This window comes from Trachurus japonicus, chromosome 9 (genome assembly GCF_045865225.1).
Source record: "Trachurus japonicus isolate A0001 chromosome 9, Traja_1.0".
Classification (NCBI taxonomy): domain Eukaryota; kingdom Metazoa; phylum Chordata; class Actinopteri; order Carangiformes; family Carangidae; genus Trachurus; species Trachurus japonicus.
In genome coordinates, this window is record NC_140915.1 from 17958284 (window position 1) to 17985530 (window position 27247).

The 27247-nt window shown below is 40.2% G+C and overlaps 1 protein-coding gene across 2 annotated transcripts; it reads left to right on the top strand.

Annotated features, from left to right (window-relative positions):
* The first annotated feature begins 400 nt into the window (after positions 1-400).
* sh3glb2a (SH3-domain GRB2-like endophilin B2a) lies at positions 401-23993 on the top strand. Of its 2 annotated transcripts, XM_085786315.1 has the most exons (12): positions 401-575; positions 1837-1978; positions 8091-8219; positions 9442-9575; positions 10859-10951; positions 11092-11103; positions 14202-14264; positions 15292-15315; positions 15592-15681; positions 15948-16048; positions 18203-18404; positions 23188-23993. In XM_085786315.1, exons 1-12 carry the CDS (start codon positions 513-515, stop codon positions 23293-23295), a joined length of 1161 nt encoding a protein of 386 aa, XP_085642441.1. In that variant the 5' UTR covers positions 401-512; the 3' UTR covers positions 23296-23993. The 2 variants fall into 2 exon arrangements, with proteins under 2 accessions (XP_085642441.1, XP_085642442.1); XM_085786316.1 differs by lacking the exon at positions 11092-11103 and having other exon boundaries at positions 402-575.
* Positions 23994-27247: the final 3254 nt, after the last annotated feature.

Below are 27247 nucleotides of genomic sequence, written 5' to 3' on the forward strand. Positions count from 1 at the left end.
GACCTAAACAATCACATAAGACAGAGCCAAGTTGGACACATGATCATTTCTCCTGTCAACCTGTGTGTGTGTGTGTGTGTGTGTGTGTGTGTGTGTGTGTGTGTGTGTGTGTGTGTGTGTGTGTGTGTGTGTGTGTGTGTGTGTGTGTGTGTAGGCGTAGCTATGTGTCTGTGTAGCCTATTTTGATAGTAGGCCTAAAGAAAATGATTAAAAACCCACATAGTCGTGATAATCTGATTAAAACACCTGTGTGTCAGGATATCCTACTGCATAACGAGAAAGAGACAGTCCTCGTTATGGAATAGGATTGTTTGTCCTTAGCCATGTTTTTAAAAATACAACGACATGCTGCATTTAAATTGACTATTACGTTTTGCTTTTGACGTAACGACCCTTCACCCGCGCGGTGGTCACGTGATTTCTGACGTGGGGCCATAACAGCTGGTGTCGAGTGGTCTCATCTGCCTCCAGTGTCACATCACTTAGCTGCTGCTGCTGCTCCAAAACACACGATGGATTTTAACGTGAAGAAACTGGCCTCCGGTGCCGGACTGTTTTTCACACGAGCCGTCCAGGTGAGTTAACGAAAAGCTCGTGCGAAGTGCTCTCGAGCAGCCGCTAAGTTACTGAGGCAGCTCCTTTCGTTTTGACAGCCAGCTGGTTAGTGTGTGACGTTACTCTCGTTACTGATTACCTGCACGGCACAGGACAAGAGCGGCCGTTGCTGTGCGGTATCTCGGCTAGGCTAACGCGACGTTACCGAGTCTCGGGTGTCATTACGTTACACCGTGTGGGCTAACGTTAGTGAACAGTATGAGGGGCTAACGTTACTGTGCAGTATCTCGGCTATGCTAACGTTACGTTACACTGTGTAGGCTAACGTTACTGTGCAGTATCTCGGCTATGCTAACGTTAGTGAACAGTATGAGGGGCTAACGTTACTGTGCAGTATCTCGGCTATGCTAACGTTACGTTACACTGTGTAGGCTAACGTTACTGTGCAGTATCTCGGCTATGCTAACGTTAGTGAACAGTATGAGGGGCTAACGTTACTGTGCAGTATCTCGGCTATGCTAACGTTACGTTACACTGTGTAGGCTAACGTTACTGTGCAGTATCTCGGCTATGCTAACGTTAGTGAACAGTATGAGGGGCTAACGTTACTGTGCAGTATCTCGGCTATGCTAACGTTACGTTACACTGTGTAGGCTAACGTTACTGTGCAGTATCTCGGCTATGCTAACGTTACGTTACACTGTGTAGGCTAACGTTAGTGAACAGTATGAGGGGCTAACGTTACAGTGCAGTGCGGGCTAGGCTAACGTTACGTTACACTATGTGGGCTAACGCTAGTGTACAGTATCTATGCTAACATCAAGGTACAGTACCCGTGCTAATGCGGTAATGGTAACTTATTTTAGTTACGTTAGCATAGAAAACACAACCCAGCGCCATCTAATGCAGTTATCGACTCTGTTGTTGTGAGCCACTTTAACATCACGTTCATCTTTCCAAGTCAAGCTAACGTGACGCTTGCTAATGCGAAACAACCATTAAGTCGATTATTAAAGCTTCATAACTTGTTACTGGGTATCACCTGTCTTGTTATTTGGTTAATTTTTGTAAGGTTGTGGTGTGAGGACGGTGGGCGGGGGCGGAACAGGATGTCAGCTGAGTAGGAGCGAGTCCCAAACTGAATCCAGCCTGGTGTTATTCCGTATTGTTTAAAGCCTTTAATAGCAATTGTTGAGAGACAACACGGTTGTTTTGACCTGTTACACTGAGTGCTGCTGCTATTGATGCCGTTGTTGTTGTGATGTGTCTGCTCGGCCTCAGTTCACGGAGGAGAAGTTGGGACAGGCGGAGAAGACAGAGCTGGACGCTCACTTTGAAAACCTCATGAGCCGCGCAGACTGCACCAAAAACTGGACCGAGAAAATCTACAGACAGACCGAGGTCCTGCTGCAGCCCAACCCAAGTATGACACAGTTACACCAAACATATCATTCTACAAAACATTTTATGTTAACACACATGTACAGTAATGCTGTCATGGCTTCTCCCCCTTATAGAACATAAATTAATCTTGCAAACTGCTGCACAAGGGGGGGTAATTAATTAGCCCAGTTATAAAATGCTGCAATGGTGGTTCCAGATTTTATCAACAAGAAGCACATAATGCATAAGATATTTCCCATGTGATACAAATATCAGTAAAGTCCAACAAAGCTTGACTTGATTACACTAATGGAAGTGCACCATTAAGAAAATTGTTGTAGGTGCCTGTGACAAACAAAATATTGAGACCTTACAATTTGACCTGTGCTGCGTGACCTGTGCTGTCTAAAACTTGCTTGCTGCTATAAAAAGTCATACATTGTGATGTCATTGCCTCCTCTTAAGGGTGGCAGTCTTCCTTTGCAAGAATGGGATAATACTGTGTGTCAACCAATATCAGGTTTCATTATTTTATTTACTGTAGTTATAGTAAAGTGTCAGTGTCCTTAGTAAGACGTTTTACAAATAGAACATACAGTAGTAGTAGTAGCGCTAGTACAATAGACAGTAACTAAGCTCAATACCAAATGATATGAGCTAATAGCACCATGCTGGTGGCATTGCATGTTTTCACCCATTAACCAGGAATATATGTTTTGGTTTAACAGTGTTGTAGTACTGTGTTGTTTGGCGACCTCCTCTGCAATGTATGTTTTACAATACAGAAAAAAAGAAGGTGTTTACCCAGTGTAAACATAGCCATCTTTAAACACCTGTTGTTGAACAGAAGATAAATGTGTAATTATGACCTGAGGGTAGACAAGTCATCACTGACTACTAGTCACAGTTTCTTATGCAGGATTACAGTGCATAAATACACAGCTACTGCACATACCTTTTGACAGAACTTGGAGCTCATCATTATATTTCATTAGTCTGAGTAAAATTTAGCACTTGAACAATTAACATTTTAACTGTGTCCCATGCAGTAAATAAACCGGCTTTAATTCTGCATTTATCACCAAAGAAAACGTATTGACTCTTCAGTGGCTTCAGAGAGCGTTCAGACCCTTTTACTTTTAACACTTTATTGTAATGTAGATTTTATTTTTGTTGCAAATGAAAATTTTCGGTCTATACTCAATAATCATGTTGACCAAGTTAAAACATATTCTCAGAAGGTTTGGCAATGCATTGAGAATTCAAAACTCCCATTCACAAAAATCTTCAGATCCTTTACGATTGACCAGGTACATCAGAGACGGTCATGATGCTGACCTGCTTTTAGAAATAATTCTGATAAACAGTATTTGTCCAGACTATTTTATGTGGTATTATGATAATATAATATCATATAAGCAATACACGTTTAATGCAGACATTGCAATTGGATTGTGAAAAAATATTAAAATATTCCAAATGTATAAATAGTAACACTAAAATAAAGCTGGTGCACTAATCCCTCAGTGTCTGCAACAAGTTTGATACTCATATGTCACTAAACCATATCAGCATAACATGTCACAGGTCGAATGAGAAAACACAAATGACAAGTATCATTAATTTACAGTCAAATCTACAATGCACTAAAGGGTCTGAATTCTAATTGGAGCAACTGTTTGTCATTCTTCATAGTTGTTAGCAAAGCCAATTTTTTGAATATTTGAAATCAATTTTGATTAAAAAAAAAAAAAAAGGCAAATGAAAATAAACTACAAATAATTTGACATGCTGGAGAGTGGGGGGAGGTCTAACGTGTGACTTTTTGATTCTCCATGCTACAGTTGATCACACTGGTGAGTATCCTGCCTCCCGACTCGGGTCCCCTGCTGGGGAAAACTTTCATGCCTTTGAATTAGAGCTAGAAAAGAAGTCATTGATGAACATGAACAGAACGACGCTGAGGTCATAGCTGTCTGTGAAATACATTTGAATGCTTTGAGACTCAGAGCTTTGCAATGCGTATCTGCACATGATGTATGTGCGTTAGTAATAGTTTATTCAGAAATTGTGCCTCCTTTTTAATCAAGGAACCAACTGTGTCTCTCATGGAGGCTATGTTTTCTCTCTCACCTTCATCTTGTAATAAAGCTAAACCATAATATCTGTCCATGTTCAAAAAAAGAGACATAGTATCATTCTTGTATGTAGTTTCCTCTTTATCTGTACTGGCATGAGTTTATGAGAATAACATAATTTAAATTGTAACAATAGTGAACTAACTCAGTGTAGTTTTCAATCTGTCATGAAGAAGTAGTAGCCACTCAGAGGATGTATTATAACACAATGGGGCTGAAGCTGGACTAGTAAATAAACAGCTGTTACTGCTAACTAGCAATTATAAAGATGCATATATAAAGCCCTAACCAAAAACCACCTAATCACTTGCTCCTCACTCTGCCAAAGAGTTCCTGAAGATGGTTTTCTGATTGAGTGTCTTCTCTAGAAGGAATTGTTCCCACATTTTCCATAATACAGCTGTTTATAAAGGCTGTGCTCACTTCCAAGTGCTTTCACTGTTCTGAATCCAATAGCTGTTTATAGAGGCAGGGATGAGAAGACCAATAACTCAAGGCAGTCAACATCAAGCAATGAGTTAAATGCTAACAGCACATATATTTTAAAAATGTTTTAGTGCAGGATGTGGACAGAAAACCACACTATAATTTAATCTCAACAGGGAGAATAGAGATTACATTGAACAAAGATAGAGGAGCAGAGTCTGATCCAGAATCAGGGCAGGATTGCTTGAGTTCCCTCTCATCCTCTTGATATTTTCTTATCTTCTTTTCCTAACATCTCCTGAAAGTTAATTCTTCATTACTCCATCTTGACGCTGTGTGGTGTGTTTATGTTTGTGTTTGTGGAATATATAGATAATAGCTACAGACGGGGCAGGACAGGCTGCAGATTTCTGCTCCAACATACAGAATTTTCCACAAGTACAATCTGAGCCTCTGTGAATGTCCTGCATCAGCTTCATTAATAGTAATTTAAAAAAAGGCATGCGCTTTGTGTCAGTGTATGATAAACCACATAAATTAAATTGTGTTGTCAATCAACACCTATGTGAGCAGTAAACAAGGACAGGACAAAAACATGGAAACATAATCAACCTGACACATGAGGCTTTGTCTTACAGTCGAGAAATATTGCAAGCGGCTCTATATTAATGAATCATTTTCAGGGATACCGCTCTATATTGTTCTCCTGTGGGACGACAAATTTTCCTGGATTAAAACCGTCACATGCATCTGCTGCTCCAAAATGTACTTGTGGAAAATGTGTTGACTTTAACAGTTGCTTTGTAATTATGTGTTTAAGTATTTTCAGGTATTCATTTATCCTGTGTGAAGTGTTAAGACTTGGGTGGTGTTTTGGTGATGAGGGGTTAGCACAGCTGTTTAGAATTACACTTGTTGCTGCTTGAATCAACATTTGTCCACTAGGGGGCTGCAAATCTGTTTTAGTTGAACACTGATGTTTCTGGTCACCTTATTATTCTAAGAACAACATTTAAGAAAAATTAGGAAACCTTCTTCCACACTAAGAATGAGACAGGAACAGGAAACGGGTAGTATTTTAGGCAGTGTTTTGGGCAGTCACGCTTAGAATGAGGTTAACAAATCATGTGACAGCAGTGACTTATTTCTCTGTAAAAGACACATCATGTGCTGACCAATCAAAAGACAGCGGTCCTCCACAGTAAGGAATCATAAGGGGCTCAAGGTGATAACACTGGGCCTCTTTCACCAAAGTATTTTCTTAAAACCTTTCTGAAGAAATTTCTTAAGAAAACTCAACATCAGATTCATGGACGTGTTCTTGGACCACAGAAATGCAGCTAAATCTCCTCGTAAATTGAGAGCCCGTTCCAGATTATACTAATTTACAAAGGATTAGCATAGTAAATGGCAAGAGACTGCAGGGCAGTGTGCACACAGAAACCACAGAAACTGAGTCGAGAAGATGAGTTGAAAAATTCTGCAGAAATGTTTTGTAGCGTCTGCAGTGGATACAAAGTAACAGACCAAAAAAGATGCATGGGATGCTGTCATTTGTCCACCGAGAAGAGCACAGAGCTGATGAAGTAAAGAAGAAATGGTTTGATCTCAAATCTGAGGTTAAAAAAGTATTGCCAAAAAAAGAAGAGAGATGCAGAGTACTGTAGGGGGACAGGCTGGTCCAGACTTTTATGAGCAGGACCAGTCACTTACCGTAATTGCCATTAGATCGCGTGGGGATTCCCAGTAAGCATAACTGATGTTAATTTACAGTAGTGTCTACAGTGTTTTGTAAGAGACTTCAGTGCTTTGTAAAATAATTAAAATACTTTCTAAAAATGTATTCAAATTCAAATCATATATACAACTGCAGAACAGAAGAAAACGCAATTAATCAAGGCGACCTTGAGTGCCATGAAAGGCGCTCGACAAATAAAATGTATTATTATTATTATTATTATTAATTATTTAGTGTCAGTTCTCGTATGTGCGCAAGTGTGCTCTTGAGTGTGCAGAGATTTTGTTCTAGGTAGCCAAGAACAAATCCTGGATAAGAAAACATTAGTGAATGCCACAATCTTCATTAAATCTCCATAATTGGTATGTAAAGCCCCTGTACAGACTTTTCATTTAGTGTTGATTTAGGCGGCCCCTGTGGACGAAAGCGGTGGTGTTTTGCCGGAATGAAGACTGCATTTCCCACTGTCATGAAGACATTTCTGGCCGGCGTGTGTAGATTTGTTTTGGAAACATCGGAAAGAAGACAGGACTTGCTTTTTTCTTTTTCCTTTTTTTTAGCAGCATAATGTATCTATTCGTATTGTTTTGTCAGTGGTCTGACCCGACCATGCCTTCCAGATGTATAGAATTAGACTACTTAGAAATAGCGTATCTTCACACTGATGGGCTCATTTGCTGTTGTAGGTGACAGAGACACATCAGCAGAAACCAGAGACATTTGCGTATCCAGTTAAAAGCTACGTACAGGGGCTTTAAGAACAAATTTGTTCTCAACGGTTCATGAATGAAGCCTAATGTTAGGGCTCTGAGGATCCATTGCACTGAATTGATCCACCACAGATCAAAGACACCTGTTCTTCACAGACATATTAGGGAGGAGAGAGGAATGTGAACTGTGATCTGTCTCCATGATATCACCCCTGGGGTTTTTAGATGGGAATTTGTTCTGCGGGTTGTTGACGAGAAAAGTAATTACTCTTTTTTATCATTAAGGATAGTTCCTCATGACTCTGGCCAACCGTGGGATAGTCATCCTGCTGTGCAATAAATCTGGACAAGTCAGATTCCACATGGTGGATCAGAGCATATCAAAAGGCCAAAATAGCACAGGCCTGTGCATGTTTTGGTGTTTTGTTATGAAAACAAAGATACCATCCAAAGATACCATCCAAGTCTAACACAAATCGCATCATTTGTGTCGTCACATGTAGGTGCTGAATATCAAAAGCGCACATGTTGTCTGGGTGCAATGTGCAGTTTTGAATCATCTATAGATATTTTAAGGTTGTGTTTACTGATTGCACTGCAGTGGAAGAACAGAAACCTTACACTACACTGTCGACAGTGTAGCTGACATTAACCCATGTTTGTAAAAATCCTCCTGGGACCGGTAATTCACTCCATGTTTTGTAAGGAGTTTGTGTTGTTAAGTCATCCAATGTTTTGTTTTGTTTTTTATGATTTTTTAAAAATTTTAAACAGATGCTGCCTTTGGATGAAGAAGCATCTCATGTCCTGATTAAATAAATCTACTACACCCAAAAATCAGTACCATATCCTCATCCGAAATGGCTTGTGAAAAACGTTTTCTATGGCTTTACATAGAGAAAACTAAGCATAAAGCCATATACATCTTTGAGTGATCATTTTGTGCCAATGCTGTGAGAATCCATGTTGTGTTTCTGCTCCTCAGAGCATTTAATCGACTATCATTTATATTAATCAATTAGTTGTGTGAATCATTATTTTTGGGTATAGTTTTAATTTAATCAGCATGAGGAGTAAAATATCTCAAAGGTTCTTATACGTCTGAGCCGTGAATTAAACTTTTTGTGACTTTCTATGCAGGTGCCAGAATTGAGGAGTTTCTGTATGAGAAGTTGGACAGAAAGGCACCGTCCAGAATTACCAATGGGGAACTACTGGGTCAATACATGGAGGATGCAGCAAAGGAATTTGGGTCAGGAACTCCATATGGTGAGAATTTACGGCTTGTATGTTAATGTGACATCTGTTTTGAAATAGGAAAAACGTGTTAACAAATCGTGCACAGTCGGAATGTTATCAGGTTGGCCAGACCACATGCAGATCTGGCCTGGTTCACATTGTTGATGTTAGCGATGTGTCAACACAACCTGGACACGCAACTCAAATCCTTTTCTTTTGTTTTTTTTATTTTGGCTTTGTAGTGATAGAACAGTGGAGAGGGACAGGAAAGTTTGTGAGAGAGATGGGATGCGAACAGCAAAGGCCCATGGGTCAGATTCAAACCTGTGTGTCTATTATTCATGTGGTGTAGATTACAAAGAAGAAGAAGAAGCCCAGCTCCTTTTCCTTTCCACTGAATAATAACCCTTATCGGATCTATATTTATCTCGTAGTAGAGAAACAGGAAAGAGACAGAAAGATAGATAAAAAGAAACAAGTACTATCAGGAAACTCTTTAACTCGGTACTGTAAAATTTGGACTATAAGTTGCATTGGCAACTAGTAGTCGCAGTCTATTTTTGAGGGTCTCAAACTGGGAAAACAAGGTTTTCTATTGCTATTTGTTAATAAAGATGTTATTCAAGTTATTCCATAAGTCCACAATGTGAAGTTTCTGTGCTGCACTGTAGCTCTTTTCTTTTTATTTTGAATGAATAGGTTTAAATACACAGCACATTTAGCGTTTATTAGCGTTCCAGCAAGACCTGTCCATCCGTGTGTGTGTGTGTGTGTGTGTGTGTGTGTGTGTGTGTGCGCGAAACGTAACAATAATAATATTTTTGTGGGAAACACCATTCCGCCCACGTAGCTGTATGTGGATACAGGACGCATTACTGTTTACACTTGTGTTCAATGTGGTCACAATGCGTCCCCAACCACCTCCAAAAGTGGTTTGGCCGATCGGATCACAAGCCGTCCTCAATTCGTCTTGGGTGCGTTTGACACCTGTTCCTTCAAGTGGTCAAGCTCTATCCGACTTCAGTCTGATCACTGAAAACGCATGTTAATGCCAGGTGTAAACGGGGTTGACATTTACATTGGTCTATCGGTGTATAACCCGCACCCAACTTTTTTAGATGGAAAAAAGTGCAACTTATACACCGAATTTGAGACAAAATTAACAGCATTGTCTTTTATTTTATAGATACATATCCAGGAAATGTATCCATGTCTGAGATGCAGTACTATTGGTCCTGTCTGTGTTTTGCAGGGAGCACTCTGATCAAGGTGGGGGAATGTGAGAGGAGATTAGGAGCAGCAGAGAGAGAGTTCCTCCAGACATCAGCCATCAGCTTTCTGACTCCCCTCAGGAACTTCCTGGAAGGAGACTGGAAAACCATTTCAGTGAGTTCCACTGGTGCAGTGGTATTTTTAGGGGGAGGATTTTTATTACCAGTTGGTAGACGTAAAAACTCCCCAATCACTACACAGCTTCTAGATCAAAACTTAATGGCCCATGGTTGGATTCAGTTCACAATGCTAAGTCACAGTTGCAGAGACAGATCTTTGGCATCAGGAGACATCAGAAGACTTAAATTATAGTTCATCCATTGGACACATCATTACTCTATTTCTCAAAATAATTAATAATTAAAGGTGCCATATGTAAGAATGTGGCCAAAAACAGTTACTGCAGTCAAATTCAAAACACAGCGATCTCATTTTTTCTCCCAGTTGTAGCGGCAGCTCAGTGGACCAGACCAGAGGCTGAAATGCCACTGACGCCGCTGTGACTGGGAGAGAGGGCTAGGTGGCGCAACATGTAAACACATAAATTCAAAACATAAACATGATTTGCAGTCTGCAAAAAAAGATTTTTAATGCGAATACTCTGGCTGTACTATTGTTGTTGGTGAGTTCATCATGTTATATGAACATTATTCCTGAGTCTCTGTGACATATTAGGAGGATTTTACGGCCAGTTGCTTTAGATTTCTGACATACTGTACCTTTAATAGTCAATCCTCATTAGCAGTGAAACCAACTGCTGACAGTAAACCAGCGAGTAATTGCAACAGGTTCATAAAAATAACATAGCAGACATCGGCCCTCATTTATCAAACGTGCGTACACCAAAGAAATGAGTGTATGCAAAATCTCCTGCAAGTATTGGCATTTATCAATCTGAACGTGAGCGTAGGGTATGCAAAAATCTCACACCAGGTCTGACCAGGTGTATGCATATTTGAACCAAAGTATAACATGCAGGACATAATATGGCTGTGTTGGATAATAATTAATAGATCATACTGATGCAGCAATGCAGACTTCATGTTGTTGCTGTTTTTATTAGTAAGATAAATAAATAAATATGAGTGTATATACAGCCACATTTTCATCAAGTCCATGTAGAAAACTGAACTCCCCTTTTATTTTGAGCAACTGAGGTTAATTAAAAACCATGCACAGAGAGCGATAGGACGATGCTCATTAATCAGCTCTTTAATCAGAAACAGTCAATGACAAACCTATTATTGTAAGAGCTAGGGAATTTGACATTTCATTTTATTGTGTGGATTTAATGGGAACCAATCACTATGAGTCATGGAGCACCCTTAATATGTTCTCAATTTATCAGACTGTTCACTTCAGCTGCTCATCAACTGTGTCATATTAATTTACTTCAGAAAGAGCGACGTCTTCTGGAAAATCTTCGCCTGGACCTGGATGCATGTAAAGCACGTTTGAAGAAGTCCAAGTTGGCAGAGGCAAAAGCTGCGGTGAGTTCTTAATGTCCTCAAAAACACCATGGGGCCTTTCCCACACATTCCCTCACTCACAGTAAAGTAATCAAACCTTTGGTCGTGACTAACTGACTAACTGCCCTAATCCTGACTGTTTGTATCCACAACCTTTTCAGTGCGAGGGCGAAGTGAGTATAAAGATATTTTTAAAGATGTTGAATTTGATGCACATGTTGGGTTTTTCTACCGTCTCACTTGCTTTTAGTTGATTTTCTCTGCCATTCATTTACTGGTGGCGAGAAACTGTTGATGACTAAATATCAGCTTTAATCTGAAGCTGACTCTTTGCAGAGAGCTAACTTTTTTTATTGGGGAAAAAAAAATCAATTCTATCTGATGAGCTCTCTGCTGAAAGGATCTGTGTTCAAACAACTCTGTTTTTTGCTTGTGATGATAAATTTATTCATGGATGTCTCCCTTTGTCTTTATGAGCATTGACTTCATGCTGATATTTGCTGCATGGTGAAAATATTTGCTTGATTTTCTTTGAATTGTGATTTAAATGCATTAGATTTGGATCATTAATCATCATTATTTCAGTAAACAATCAAAAGGAACAGGTTAATGGAGCAGTTTATACATGCACTGCTGTAATTCTGGGCCCAGACCACAGAGGTTTTGCCCTCATCAAACCCTGACTCCCCACCCAAAACAATCAGAGAAGAAATCATGTCCTGGACTGACATTCTGTCCAAATGATCTGCTAATGTGATCACTTTACAGATCTACTGTAGTCTTAATCCACTTGAACAGCTGGTTGTTTGTCAGGGTGATCCCTAGGTTTTGCAATTGGGAGTACGTAGGTTTCACAACAAACCTAAAAAGAAAAATCCCACATTCTGTACAGTATGACTGTGTTTACGTCAGTCCCAGATCAGCTGATGGTGTTTCCAAGTAGTGGTGAAGAGTCCAGGGCTTGAGGCTAATGTTAGCCAACGTTTCCCAACAAGATGAGATCATATGTCATTTTCTGATTGCTTCCTCTGGCAGGATATTGTTAAAGGGACAGTTCAACATTTTGGCAAATTCTCCTATTGCCATAATCCCTATAGTCATATAGCCAGGGGTAGGTTCATTACCTTTAATTATCGGTGCGTGTTTGATTTTTGACATTGATAATTATCACCGAGCTGCTCAGCCAACACAACGGAGGAGAACAGTACAGGTCCCCTGTCCCTCATCCATCTCATCAAATACACAATCCAACAACTCCAAAACGTTCTCGTGGACAAGTTGTGACCTGCACATTCACCATGCTGTGAAATAATAATGTATCATTACGAGACAGAGTTGTCGAATGCAGCCAGAACTACATTCCAGACACAGCTGCTGGGCGGAGTGATTTCAAAAGCACAAGTAGTTTGGAGTATTTGCTTCATGTGTCTTAATGTTGCATAATAATACATGATTATTGCATAGCGTAGCGAATGTGCAGGTCACAGCTTCTCCACAAGAACGTTTTGGCGTTGTTGGATTGTGTATTTGATGAGTTTTCTCCTTCTGTATGTAATGCCTGAAAACCCCGGTAGTCTTTGCCAGGAGTAAATACCGGCGTCTGGCAAATGACATCTAAAAAAGACATCTGTTAGTTGGAGCATTCACAAACACAATGACAATGGTATGTCTAACTTGTCATTAGTGAGACAAACCTTTAAAGAAAAAGAAGCCTTTGAGGGCCCTGACACACTGTCTCGGCTGAGTGCGTGTGCGCACACACACCACATGTAATTTGTGGATATTATCAGTACAAGCAGTGAATCACAACTTCAATGAATGCGGTTCAGTTTTCAGTCTGTAAGAATAACATTTAATTTTTATTAAAATCGAAAAAAAATATTTATAGCCTATAAAAATCATCTTTAAAGTCATTGAAGTAGCCAGCTGGACTTCATTGTGTAGTCGGCTATATGGCCGGCACCTAGCACTGGAAAGAAAGCCCTGATCAAAACAAACCTACAAAGAAAAATTCCACAAAATAAAAAAACTAAAAGTTCTTTTTAATCAGTTGAAGTCAGTATTTTAGAAAAGAACTTTTACCATCTGCAGTCATAAGACCAAAGACTTTGTATGTAAATGTGATTTCCTCTTCACTTCTTCATGTGGCTGGCTGTGGCTCAGGAGCTAGCCCCCCCCCCACTACACCCCCCCTTCTGCAAATTGCCTTAAACAGAAGATCCTAAGAGAAACATTTACCATGATCTTTGAATGAATGAACTCCCTCTGCTTTTCTTGAAGCTTGTTTTTGTTTCACTGTTGGACAGAACTGACTGTTCTGTTGCCAGATGATGTTGACAGCCATAATGCATGTTGGCATGTGCATGGTGACCGACTGCTGACCATAGTCTTAAAGGAATAGTTCACTCAAAATTGAAATTTCACTCACCCTCATGTCGACTAAGGGCTGGGAGAAGTTTCAGAGTTATCCGTGGCTTCTCTGAGTTAAAGCCGGGCTCCGTGCAGCACTGCATGTCCATATGACGGTTGCAAATGGATACCAATTGTCTTCGTAACAAAAAGACACACCAAAAAACATCTAAATACCTCCATGCTGCTCGTATGTAATGTCTTTCTTGTATTGAAACCCCGAAATGCGACATTGTTCCGAAAAAAATTAAATAAGTCTATATTTCAAGCTTGTTTGTAGCGGAGGTATTTTGATGTTTTTTGGTGTGTCTTTTTGTTAAGAAGAAAAGTGGTATCCATTTGCAACCGTTATATGGACATGCAGTGCTATGCCGAGACCCCCTGTAACTCAGAGAAGCCACGGATAACTCTGAAACTTCTCCCAGCCCTTAGTTGACATGAGGGTGAGTAGATAATGAGTGCAATTTGAATTTTGGGTGAACTATTATTTTTAAGCCAAGTGATATCAATGACTGTCCCAGTAACAGACAATTTGTTAAGGTTAGTGAATTAGGCAAACAGGTCATACAGCAAGTTTCACTGGTAACACTCGGTTGCGTTGCATCACCTCTTATCAGGCAGACACACCAAACTCAATCATAGTGCGCTGGCAGTTAAACCACCTGTACGGATGCAGGATCAAGAAGTGAATTATCAGTCACTGATAACTAAAAGCAACTTTCAGTTTTTCTGCGTGTAGCTCATCAGCATCATCGTTTCATTTCTGCTCGCCAGTCGTCTTGCCTGTGTTTCTGAAGTACTGTATGGTTGCCCTGGATATACTGAGTGCATCATTGTTAAATAACTTCACTGTCTTCTGTAGATGGCTCCCGATTTTCAGGAAACCAGACCCCGAAACTATGTCCTATCTGCCAGTGCCTCTGCGGTAAGGAGACAATTCAGGACATGTGCAATCATTCCTTAAAGCTCAAGTAATTATAATTATCAGGTTGTATCTGCACGTTGTTCCATCAGAAACAGAGAATGAGAAAAGTTCATAGGAAAACTTTGTATTATGATTCTGGTGTGACCAGCTATTGTTTACAAGTTTCAATGAAAGTGGACTTCAGCCATGTTTAGTCAGTAGGTGTTGTAACTGTGGTGATGATAAGCTCTGACTTTCATACCAGACATCTGTGTCATGCCTTTTGTTGCTATGCTTCTTATCAACAACCAGACAGATGATTCTTATTAAATCCAAAGGTTGAACCACAAGGAGAAGGTGTAAGTGCTATAGAGAGTGACTGAGTCACACTTCATATCTTTAACAGGGCTAAAGATATATAATCATACAGTGTGGTTGTTAATGAGTTGAGTCATGACTCAGTCATGTCAGGATGTGTCGGGGAGTTGCTTTGTTGTCAAATGAAATGTTCTCCAGATGTGGTCATGAGCGTCTTTCTTTCTTTTACTTTGTAGGGATTAGAAGTGTTTAAGAAAGGTTTAGAAGAAAGAAATAGAGACACAAATATGTTACAAAACAGCTGCTGTCTATACAGACTGTCTCTAAATTACCTTTTACTCTCTCTTTACTATCTCTTTGATGACACACTGAAACCTGTGTATCCACAATGAGGACATACTGGCCTTATCAACAACTCCAGCTTTGACACCACTCAGGGCTGTATACTATAAACAGTACATTTGAATAGAATAGAATGCCTTTATTTGTCATTACTCCGTATAACGAAAATAGAGCAACTCTTTCAGTGCAAACAAGCAAATACAATAAAATACAATATAAAAAACACTTTCAATAATATAAAATGAATAGGTAAATCATATACGTACACAGTATGGTGATTCGTATGTTGTAATACCCTAGGTGCTGGTACTTTTAATCTCACTAAATACCATCAGATAAATTATTGTAATAACTTGTATTTTCTTTCCTGTTTACTGCATCCACTCAGCTGTGGAGTGAGGAAGTGGAAAAGGTGAGTACTGCAAATCAGTGTTTGTTAGATAATCTAACAAGCTCTTCATTCATGAATACTCATACCCTTATAATCTAAGCAGCTATAATCTTCAATCTATGAGTAATTTAAGTAATTAAAAAAAAATCCATCTTAAATCTTCTTATGAAATGTGAGAGCTAATGATGATTGTATCTCCTGTAATATGATTTATCAGATTATTTTTCTCTCATCGGTCTGTTATACCATATAAATTAAAAACACTGTGTATCCCTAACATTTATCTCCCTGTTTCAGGCTGAACATGAGCTGCGAGTGGCCCAAACTGAGTTTGATCGCCAAGCAGAGGTTACACGGCTGCTACTGGAGGGTATCAGTAGTACACATGTATGTCAGCCACAATATGTTCACTTTCACCTTATACAGGCAGGAATATCATGTTTCAAATCAAACAACATGACGTTTAAATATTGTGTTTTTTACCTTTCACTTTGTGAGTGTGTTTGAGGCATACAGTGTTTTTAAGTTGTGCATGATTAACTGATGGTCAAACAAGGTTTTTTAGCCAGAATTCAAGACTTCACTCGGTAATTATGACAATTTCACTTGTCAAATACATAATCAGTTCTGTCGTGTTGTTTCTTCCTCCTCAGGTGAATCACTTGCGCTGTCTGCACGAGTTCGTGGAAGCTCAGGCAGCCTATTATAAGCAGTGTCACCATCATATGCAAGAACTTCAGAAAGAGCTGGGCAGGTGAGAACGAGCGTCAGCCAGTAATCACATTCATGCTGAGTCTAGTTAAAATGTATTTGGAGGTTTCTAAGTGTGAAGGCGGCATTCCAAGGATGTTAATAAATGATGGATTTGTTATTATGAAGTGCTGACAGTTGGCAAAACGGGTTTCAGTGGCAGCATATTCCACAATAAACCCACATGCGTCTCTATTATGTCTTCAACTCTCATTTCTCACTGCCACATCCTGTTTCGCAAGCCTCACCTCTCTAGTGCATGTCAACAAGACGTCACAGTGAACTGACTCACTGACACACACACACACACACACATTAATCTGAGATCAGCAGATTTGGCTCCAGTTCAGTTTGCTTGTAGATACAGAATTACACAAAATGTTTACTGCATAATTTGTAAGAACACAAATATTTGATTTAGTCATGATTTGGATCATTCTTGTCATTAACTAATTAATATAAAATACAAATGCCCAATACAGTTTGCCTATGCTTTAAAATTTAACCCATTTAAATTGCATTAAATAGGCTTCATCTGTATGTAGTATCAGTCAGTGCTTGATTATTACCAACTCTAGTTTATGACATGGTTGCTCTTGGTCCTAATATAACATCAAGGAGGAGGTAAAACAGTAGTAAATACACATGGAGTTCTGTTTTGTCATTTTAGAGGTTTTTTTTTTTTGATTGATTTGTTGTTTTAACTATGTTTTGCAATTTGTCCTCAAAAGCAGTTTGGTCCTGTTTTTATTGTTGGTTTTGCCAAATGATGAGAAATTTTCAATGTCTCACGCCCTCAGCTGTGATGAGGATGTGTGAGTATTTTGTGGTCTGTCTCTAACCTCTGTGTGTCTGCTCTGACCCACACATTTGCTTTCTCACACATGAAATTGTTGTATTAAGTTATACAAGGAACAGGTAAAACTCAGGACAGGATGGGACACGAGCTCATGCAATGCCAGTAACTGGCATTGTGATGGAAACTGTCTGTGTCCTAAACATTGCAACTAAGAAAAGAAGTGTAGGAACATTTGTGGCCCAGCAACACTCCACTAGCACAAAAGCAGGCTGGTATTTGTATTTGTATTTATTTATTTGCACCATAAGAAAAGACAATTACAAGAAACATAAATGAAACAAGAATAGTAAGTGCGGGAGAGGTTTAAAAAAAGACCTATATGGGCTTATAAAAAGCCCCTCCCCAAGAAATATACAAAAGTTCAGAAGATAAATCAACAGCAACAATAGGAGAAAGCAACAACAAATAACAACAGAAAAGAAAGCAATACAAGTGCCATTTTATAGCACACACTCAAAGATAAACCCATAAAAACATTGGTGTGTATAAATGTAAAATAATTGTATTTGAGTGAATGAGTGTATGAGCATGTAAAGAGATAATGATCCAAAGACAACTATATTGGAAAAGAAACTATTAAGAGTCTTGATTTAACAGGTAAACTTAAAGTCTTAACTTAAATACTTTTAACTACATGAAGATGAGAATTCCAAAGTATTGAGCCTCTGTAAGCAAAAGGAAACTTGAGTATGTATAGTGCGGCAAAAAGGAGGATGAAGTTTATCAGTATATCAGTGTGTGGTGAGAAGGTGCGTAACAATTCAGTTAATCACTCCACCCAAGTGTTGTTCTCAGACACACTTCGGAAACAATTGTGCAAAAGCAGGATGACAGCTATGGTGATAAATCTTAACACCTATTTAAAAGAGTGCATTGGTCATTGGTGCCTTTATCTTCTCACCAAACTATGTCAATAATCATGGCTGTTGCAGAACAACCACACATCAGAGAGACAGGATAGTAGGTTGGAAATGAATTGTAGTGTAAATCCTGCTGGATTACATTTATACCATGGTGCTACAGATACATAATGAGAGTGTGAGTGTGTTTATTAATCATCACACTCTCTGTTCTAGTTTCCACTTATTGCAGCTATTTTGCACTTTGCATTGCAATATTATACAGTGCCTTTCTACTGTTGCTAATTGAGACACTTTGACACTAGATGTAGTGACTTCTCGGACACTGTTTTTTGTGTGTTTCCTGTTGTGTGTGTGTGTGTGCATGTGTGTGTGTGTGTGTGTTGTATTCTGTATGTGCTCTCTCTTCTGACAGTCCCACATGTTTGTCTTTCTTCAGACTTCCCAATGCTTTTGCTCTGAACTCCACTCATTCCAAGACGGCTGGCGACTCTGCAGCAGAAGGAATCAGCAGCCCGACGGAGACGGACACACTTAAGATTGAGGAAGTTCAGGCACCAGCTACAGGAACCCGCAAGGCCAAAGTCCTGTATGACTATGATGCTGCTGACTCCAGTGAGCTCTCCCTGCTAGCTGATGAGGTGAGGATTCATCATCAACCTGTGGTCTCACTTGTGGCATTTGCTGATTTAAGTAAGTGGTTTATTGAAGGTGCTTTGGTACGTGACGTGTGGACTTCAGACAGTTGAGTTACTGTTGCCTTTCTGTCAGCTTGAACCAGTCTGGAAACTCTCCTCTGACCACTGGTATTTGGACCTTTTCAGACCTTCCTTTGTGAACTCAAGAAATGATTTTGTGCTCAAGTCCCAGTAGATCAACAATTTCTGAAATACTGGGACCTGCCCATCTGGCACCGACAGCCATGTCACATTCAAAGTCATTCATCTTCCCTCCCTGCTCTGATCCTCAGTTTGAACTTCAGCTGGTCATCTTGACCGTGTCTACGTGCCTAAATCCACTGAGTCACTGCCGTGTGTGGTTAAATGAGCGGTTGTACACAATGTACCAGATGAAGTTGCTGGTATGTTGTATGTTGCAGTCATGGATGACCAACAAGTTGTCTCTCTTTGATCAGTAATAGAGTATAAATTATTAATAATGAACAACAAACCGCATTCACACTTTCAAGAGCCACGTCCTACCTCTTGATCTACTGGAAATCTACTGGGGGGGTATGGCATTGTTCTTCTAGAAGATATTGCATCATTTGGTGTTTTGCTAAAGATGATGAGCACACTGACTCATTCACACATACTGTATGTGTGGTTGATCCTCTCGGATGTGATTCATATCAGCTTGACAGTCATGAGACTCTTGTCTATTCAAGCAACAATGTTGTTCAGGAGCCGGCGGGAGACCTTCCTTCCTCAGGGGATGTGGGTTTTCCACGTGTTCCCATTTTACTCTAGCAAATGTGTTTCATCAGGTTTTGGTTCACTCTCCTCTCACATCCTGTTGGGTTCTCCCTGTGATTGAAGATGCAAGTTAAAAAGTGACAGAGGTGAAAAGGTTCACTCTCTCTGCTCCCAGCTGTGATCTGTGGCCTGTTCAGCATGTATGTTTGTTAAGCCACCTCTCTGTTTATATTTCTTTAATAAGAAAATAAAAAAGAATGTAAACATGGGAAACACATACATATGTAAATGTGGGGAAATAGTATACAGCTCTGGAAAAAAATAAGAGACCACTTTCACAAGTGTTTCTTAAAAGCATCTCTACATGTATGACAGTCATTCTTTTCTTTTCTTTTTTAAACACCACCACAAACACAACTCATTCTACTTAATGAGACACTGATGAGGTCATCACCTGAACCACATCTGGTTTTATCCACAAGTTTCCGAACGTCATGTATGGTCAAAACTGGCTTCCGGTTTGCCGGTTTGGTGGAATTTTATGTTTACGTTTCCATGGTTTTCAGGCGTTGTCATAGTTGCGGTAAACGCATGGATCTATTAACGCTGGCTTTTAACACAGATGTCAATTTGTGTGATATCCACTGTTAAAAGCTGCTGTGATGATCCATGCGTTTTACAGATTTTCATTGGGGGAAAAAAAAAAAAAAAATCCATGCATTTACCGCGGCTACTGAAACCATGGAAACGTAAACATAACATTCCAAAACCGGCAAAACAGGCTACGTTTTTGACGTTCGGAAAAAGGTGGATAGGAAGATTATAAAAACCACTGCTGGGATTAAACATTGACATTATCCCACAAAAACTGATTTATAAACTCTTCCTGAGTTAAAATATTCTTGCTGTGTTCTTAAGGAATAAATATGAACATGTTTTCTTTGCATTATTATTATTATTATTCAAGGTCTGAAAAGACTTTGAGTAAGACGATATTTTTGTTATTTAGACTAGTTTAGTCATTAGCCAATAAAAGCTCTAAATGACAATTTTTTTTTCAATTTTGGGAGAAATGTTGTCCGTAGTTGATAGAATAAAACGGGAAAAAAAATTGAATTTTATTCAAACACATACCTATAAATAGTAAAACCAGAGAAACTGATCATTTTGGGAGTGGTCTCTTAATTTTTTCCAGAGCTGTATATGTAAGTATGTATGTAGGGTGCAGGTTGTTGTGGGTATGTAAATGTAGGAATGTATAAGGCTGAGGATACACGTCTGTGGTCTTTTGATGTCATGTTTGTAAAATGATGTATTTCTGGAGGTTGCATGGAAGGTAGAAACAATTATCCTGAAAAGGGCTAAATTTTCTCACAGTATAACTGGCTGGGGGAACGGCTTGTTTTCCTGCCATTTCCTTTGTTTGGGGCGTTGACCTGCGAATGACTTGAGCTAAAACATCATCATCAGTGGACTCAATCTATGCAGGAAGTTATAATCTAATCTATGGTTTAGTGTGGGCAGCAGGAATGTTGTCACATCATCATAACAACAGAGGGAATCCCTTCTTTTTAATTACTTTAATGCATGACAGGACATAGTAGTAGCGGCCCCTGACAAATCAGACAAAGGAATTGTGACTGTTCCTACAAATAGAGCTCTGGCTGTAAATGACCTGAATGATTTGACTACATCCGTGGTAATTCAGTTGTACAGTAACTGTGAGAGCTTTGATGCTGCAGCTCCAATCTGACTTGACTCTGCTCACAGCATCAGTAGTTTTCCACGCAACCATGAAATATCTTGGTAATTCTGGAGGAAGAGGAAGTTTCCAGAAGTTGTCCCTCCCTGCAACATTCAGAGCTGAACAAGTAAAGCTAAAAATACACAGTGTTCTTTTGTAGATGGCTTTCGTAGTGTTACAGACAGAGTAATGTTTCCTGTCACTGCTTGATAACAAAGCCACTTCCTGTACTACCTTTAGGGCTTTAAATTTAATTTTAGGGCTCACTGGGTTGTGCAGGCTCCCCATATGCAGAGGCTACAGCCCTCGCTGCAGCCAGCCCGGGTTCGACTCCCCCTGTGCACCTCATTCCCCCTCTCTCTGCCTCCCCATTTCCTGCCTCTCTCAACTTATCGTCTTATCGATTAAAGGCAAAAAAAAGCCCCCAAAAATACTTATTCATTCAGGAACACTCTCGTCGTTGATTAAAACCATTTATTGCAACAAATGGTAGACAGTTAGACTTGGCGCTGAGGGCTCCACTCCGGTGGCTCCCTGGATTTGACAAGCGCATGCTATGTCACTCCAGAGAGTGCAATGAATAACCCCTGGATTGGAATTGAGGCACTGAGAATACATGGGAGCCATTTGGACTCTGAGACGCTGAGAAGGTGGAGGCTGGGGTGGTGGAGGCAAGCTTTGACAGCAGCAGTTTCGTGAATGCAGCAGTTTTGAAGGGGAGATCAGTGTGACAGCCTAGATTTAAAGGGCCATTATGCAAAATCCACTTTATACTGGTTTTGTAGCGGTCCTATGTGTTCCCATGGCCTTTCTATGACACCTGGAGATGAAAAAAGTCTGTTCACTCCCTTAATTGATTGCTACACTTTTTTGAGATCGTGTCTCCAAGCGGGTGAATTGGAAGTATTGTGGTACTGGACGTCACAAGGCGCCAAACTCAAGTGACTCTTCCACCTCCCAGTGCTTCCTTATACTCCCCCTGGGCCAGTCTAGAAAAACGTGGGCTCCGCCCGCTGAGACTTTTCCGGAACAGCGACAGCTGAGTCCACACACACACACGGACACTCTCTCTCTCTCTGTTCTCATCAGTCGGCACCGTGCACAGTTTGTGCTGCTCATCAGTTTCACTTGTTTTTTATTTGACCGTTTCACTCAGAACTTTCTGATGGCTGGAGGCTGTAGGAGTCTCTCCATGTTTCTCCTTCTTCTGACAAAGTAAAAAGGAACATTTACATTTTTCGTGTTGTTTTTGTAATGTTAATGTAACGTGTTAAATGACCAGCGAGTTTGGTCCAGACACACGACGCAACAACAACTGAGGGAACCAGTGCATCTGCAGTGAAGCAACAACACAAGTCATGACGCACATGTTCCATTAATAAAATTTAATGTTCACTGAGAGACTCATTAGGCCATGTGGTCACTTTGGTCACTGTGGTCACTGAGCTTGTGCGTAAGAGGATGTATGCATGATATGCACCAACCTTTTTTGGCAAATACTGTATGCCTCAGACCAGATTTTTGATGGTTAGCCTACTTTACTTACTTTTGTCATTGAAACACAAGGGTGCTGGACAAGAAAATGACAACTGTATTATGAATGTGGAGGCTGCAGCAAATGTTGGGTTAGTGTCATCAGCAACTTTGTCCAGCTCTGTTGTGGCTGTACCAACAGGAAAAGGTGTGGACACTGAAATCCGGTCAGTAACTCTGGATTATATGGTGCATTGGGCAAGTAAATAATTTGACCCCAGACCCTCCCATGTCAGTGCGTGGGAGGTGTTAAAGCAGAAGTAAGCGATCCGGTCGTTTTGGCTAACTTCCTGTCAGCTGATGGAGTTAGCAGTCCCCGCCCTCGTCCCTACATCATCGAATGCACGTGCATCCCTTGGCTGCACACACAGAGAGGACCGCCCCTTTATGCCGTTCTCTCTCCTCATTGGATAAACGTTGTAGGATACAAGGAAAGTTTTCTCCTCGGCTTACAGCAGAGCAGAGTGACTGACAGACCCGTGTTTTGGACCAAACACTCTATATACATGATTGCTGTCGGAAGATATAACTATTTAAGACTTATATTAACACAAACATTCCGCTTGCTTCTGCTTTAATGTGTGATGAAATAGAATTCAAACATGTGATTTGTGTCAGCATATCACCATCAAGAGACTAGATGAGGCTCTACATATTCTATTTAGCTTTGAAACCTTTTTTAGCCTTTGCTCTTGTTGCACATGTTAATCAGTGTGTGTCTCTGTGTTGCAGCTGATCACAGTCTACACGGTGCCTGGGATGGATTCTGACTGGCTGATCGGAGAGAGAGGAAATCTGAAGGGAAAAGTGCCTGTCACATACTTGGAGCTTCTCAGCTAAAGCACATGCACGTACTGACACATACTACTTACACACAGTCGTCTGTACAACTATCTTTGTGGGGACTCGTCATAGACACAGTTGTATTCCCGACGCCATTACCCCTTAACCCCAACCATCACAACTAAACCTCCTCAACCTTAAAGCAGGCTTTAACCCTCAAACAACCCTTAATACTTGAGGGGTCCAACACGAGGCACCACAGGCCCACAAGTATACCACACTCCCAGACCAGACCCCACAAATATAGTCAAACAAACACACACTCACAGGTACTACTAAAGCCATGAGGATATGTCACATTAATTTCACACTCTTAAAATAACCTGTAGCCTCCTCCACTCCTCACACACATACTCATATATATTGAAGTTTAATCACAGTGTCATCAGTGATAGTGGAGACACTGTTACAGTGAGGACAGGATAGGTAGGTAACCCTCTGTTCAGACCTGTTCAGTGATTTATCACAATGACGTTGTTTTTTCCTATTTATTTTTTATTTATTGTCATTAATCCCAAAGGTTCAGGTCGACCAAACTGTGACTCACTGTTTTTAAGAGGGATTTCCAACCAAATTACATTATTGATTTGTTTTTAAAAAAAAGTGTCTTTAGTGTCTGTTAAAGCTGCCTTTGTTTATCAGTTCAGTACTGAAGTGTGACGGGAACAAAAATACTATGTGTTATTTCTTTCTTGAATTGTGAGGTTGCACTGATCTGTCTCTGTTTGACTGAGGAGTTGTTGTTTTTTTTCAACGCAATAACGAGTTCTTCAGTTTAAGTGATGATTCAGTTTATTTGCGTGGGATTATGTAAGGGCCCATATCTATAGAAAGTGTGTCACATTCAGTAAACTGAGTGATCAGCTCCCAGCGTAGAGAAGCTTGCCCGCTGAAGAAAGTCAAATGTCAGTGAAGGTGTTTGTTTCATTTGAAACATTTCCACTGTCAAACAGCCCTTTTACTTTGGAGCAACAAATAACTGCTGTAATTCATACACAAGTACATACAACTCAACCTCCAAGGCTGAGACATGCCAACTAAAGCAGCATCGTAAAAACACAGTTCCCCAACGACCAGATAATTAAATTTTATTCATATGTTGCCAAATCATATTGTTATGCAATTATCCTATGGCACCAAACAGGACGAGATAAAGACCTACCAAATCAACTAATTATAGAGTAAAACAAACAGTTCCCACGGAGAGCAGCAAAAGTCCCTTTCATCAGATAGGAGGAGCGAGGGATGGCGCTGTTGATTTTCCATTATTACAGTGAAAATAATAACTAGGGTCCTCTCAGCCGACTAGACTCTGGCACCGGCAGTGAGACTCCCATATCAGAATGTCTTAAATTAGCAGCAGAAATACTGTGAGCCTGATTCAAAAACAGTTTCACTTTTTTAAGGCAAATTTCCTCCTTCGTGATAACAGTTTATGTAATTTAAATGTTTACAATCTACTATGGCTTGAGATGATAAATTGATGATAATCTACTGTATGATGATAGATGGATGAGTTTACTACGCTGAAGTTCCGCTCCTTGGCTTGTTTTTGGAAAAGCTTAGAGTTGGGGGAGGAATCGGGCCTTGCCAAGACTGCGGCAGCTCCTAAAACGCTCCATTGAAACTCGTATCGGTTGTGTTACTCAGCTGTGAGTCACAGACACAGGTGCACTAGTGTGCTACAACACAGTTGTTGAAAGGTTGAAAAACTGTGGCTCAAGACAGAGTGAAGGGCTACAAAGTGAACTTTTACATTGACAATAGTCTTTTCTGTGGACATTTTCAGTGTCTTTACAGCAGCTATAATCACTCGGCTTATCTAACGGTGCTTTTGCTGCTTCTCCACACTGAAGAGCTGATGTCAGTCTACTGCTGATAACACACTGATTGTTGAAAAGCACCTCACACAAGCCCACATCAAATAGCCCCGCTCTTCGGTGAAGGAGAGAACAGGCAGCAGATCATTGTGACCATGTGATGACATACAGGTCACCATGGTGTTTTGATACATCCCATTGGCTGTGATCACCGGACATGGGTGGGGGAGCATCAATCACGCGTCTTGAACGTTTTGTTTTTTTTAAATGAGTAAACATGCATCTTAGATTCGGTGTAGAGTTGTGTCTGTTCATCCTCTTTCTTCCAATACGACATGAACAGAATCACATTTCTTGCTCACACTGAAAAACAATAACTACGATGCAGCAAATAATGTTTTCACTGACGGGAAGCAGGTTTGTCTGAACTGCTAACTGAAATGAATGTAATTCCTGTGTAATTTTAAGTAACAATAACGTTGTGTGGACCGGTGGAAGCAGCATCGTTAAATAACAGTTTGGCTTGACTGAGTGATTAATTTGTCTTGATCGGCCTTTTTCTGCATGTTTTTTTGTTTATTTGTTTTTGCGTCCCACGCCTTCCCTTCACAGTGCTGAAGATGTCTCTGTGAACAGTGCGGACACTGTGCAGCAAAATAAATGTAAACACTCCCATCCTACCTGCCTTAAGACAATGGGAAGGCACTGCTACAGTACAGCCATCTGCTGCAAACCAGAAGAATGTGCTTTTTACAACACAATGTCAAGAGATTCCCTGTGCACCGCATACGGCATGCAAGACTTAAACTCTTTCTAATAAGGCGCGTGTGTTTGTGTGTTTTTGGTTTGGCCCTCGGTGGTCTTTCTGGATTGCCAGTGTTCCTGTTTTGTCTCTTTAATACTTTAAAGTGTCTTCAGTCTTAGTGCTGCATGTGCTACAGCTGTAGCCCCTATGTGTATGTGTGTAAACGAGAATATGATTTAGCTCAGCCTGTTCATGTGAGATGTGGAACACCAGGATGTTTGCACAGAAACTACTATGTTCTCTCACATGCAATATGTGTACATGCATGCACTTCGTCTTTTTGTTCACCAACCAGGCCTCAAGAGTTTTGTGAAATTAGTACAATGTTTGAAAAAGCAGAAATCTGAATGCGGGAGTATAACCTCCATCACATGCTCTCTACTCACATGTTCTCTACTCTTGTGCTGATTTCACAAATTTGAGTTTGTTTGTTTTTTTTTTCGTTTCTTTTTCCCACTGCTGTTGTGATTCTGTTATACCTCATCTTGTAGTATTATTATTATTATTATTATTATTGTTGTTGTTGTTGTTGTTATCCATATTAATTTGTCAAACTATGTATTGCCTGTTCCCTAACCATTCAGAATGAACGAAATGTATAGAATTTAATAAAAAGATTTATTTGAGTTCAGTGATTTCCATGTAAATTGTTGTCATGCCATAAATTAAACCACTGTGGTTGAAAGTTGCACCCAATGCAATGAGGGGTATTCCAGAAAGCGGGTAATGTGAAAACTACGTCAACCCTGAGATGAGGCAAACTCTGTGTTTTCCAGAGTGAGAGCCAACTTAAACTCTGCGTCAGTCACCATGGTAACTGATCTTGTGAACCTAACCTGCTCGCTGGCATGGTTTACTTGAAGAAACCCTGAGTCTGACGGAGCTGTCAGACAGGGCCTGTCCTTTCCTTCTCAGTCCGATCATGCTGAAGCAGAAATAATTCACATAGTTTTATGTCAGGAGGAGAATTCATCCCGATTAGATGAGCTCTCGTCCCCTGAACCAAGCGGTGTCGATGCTCGTACAGTCTATCATTTATCTGAACAGTATTCTCCGGACGCACGTTGTGGCTGACATGCTCTCACATCTGAACAATCCTCTTTGTTTTCAGCACTTTTCCAGTTAATTAATCACCTTCCAGCAGTCAGAAAAAGATGAATAATTCACATTTTATTTGGGGCAATACATGTAAAGTGCCGAGGGGGTTCATCATTGCCAGGTCGTTTCCTCAGGGCTCTATGGGCTCGGTCTATGACTGGTGCCTCTGTAAGGTTTAACAGCACCAGAGAGAAATGAGACTGATGATGTGAAGATGATGAGGATG

Coding starts and splice junctions, on each gene's coding strand:
- sh3glb2a (XM_085786315.1), top strand. CDS start 513: ATGGATTTTAACGTGAAGAAACTGGCCTCCGGTGCCGGACTGTTTTTC. Junction 14,265..15,291: donor TATCTGCCAGTGCCTCTGCG/GTAAGGAGACAA, acceptor GCATCCACTCAG/CTGTGGAGTGAGGAAGTGGA. Junction 18,405..23,187: donor TCTCCCTGCTAGCTGATGAG/GTGAGGATTCAT, acceptor TCTGTGTTGCAG/CTGATCACAGTCTACACGGT.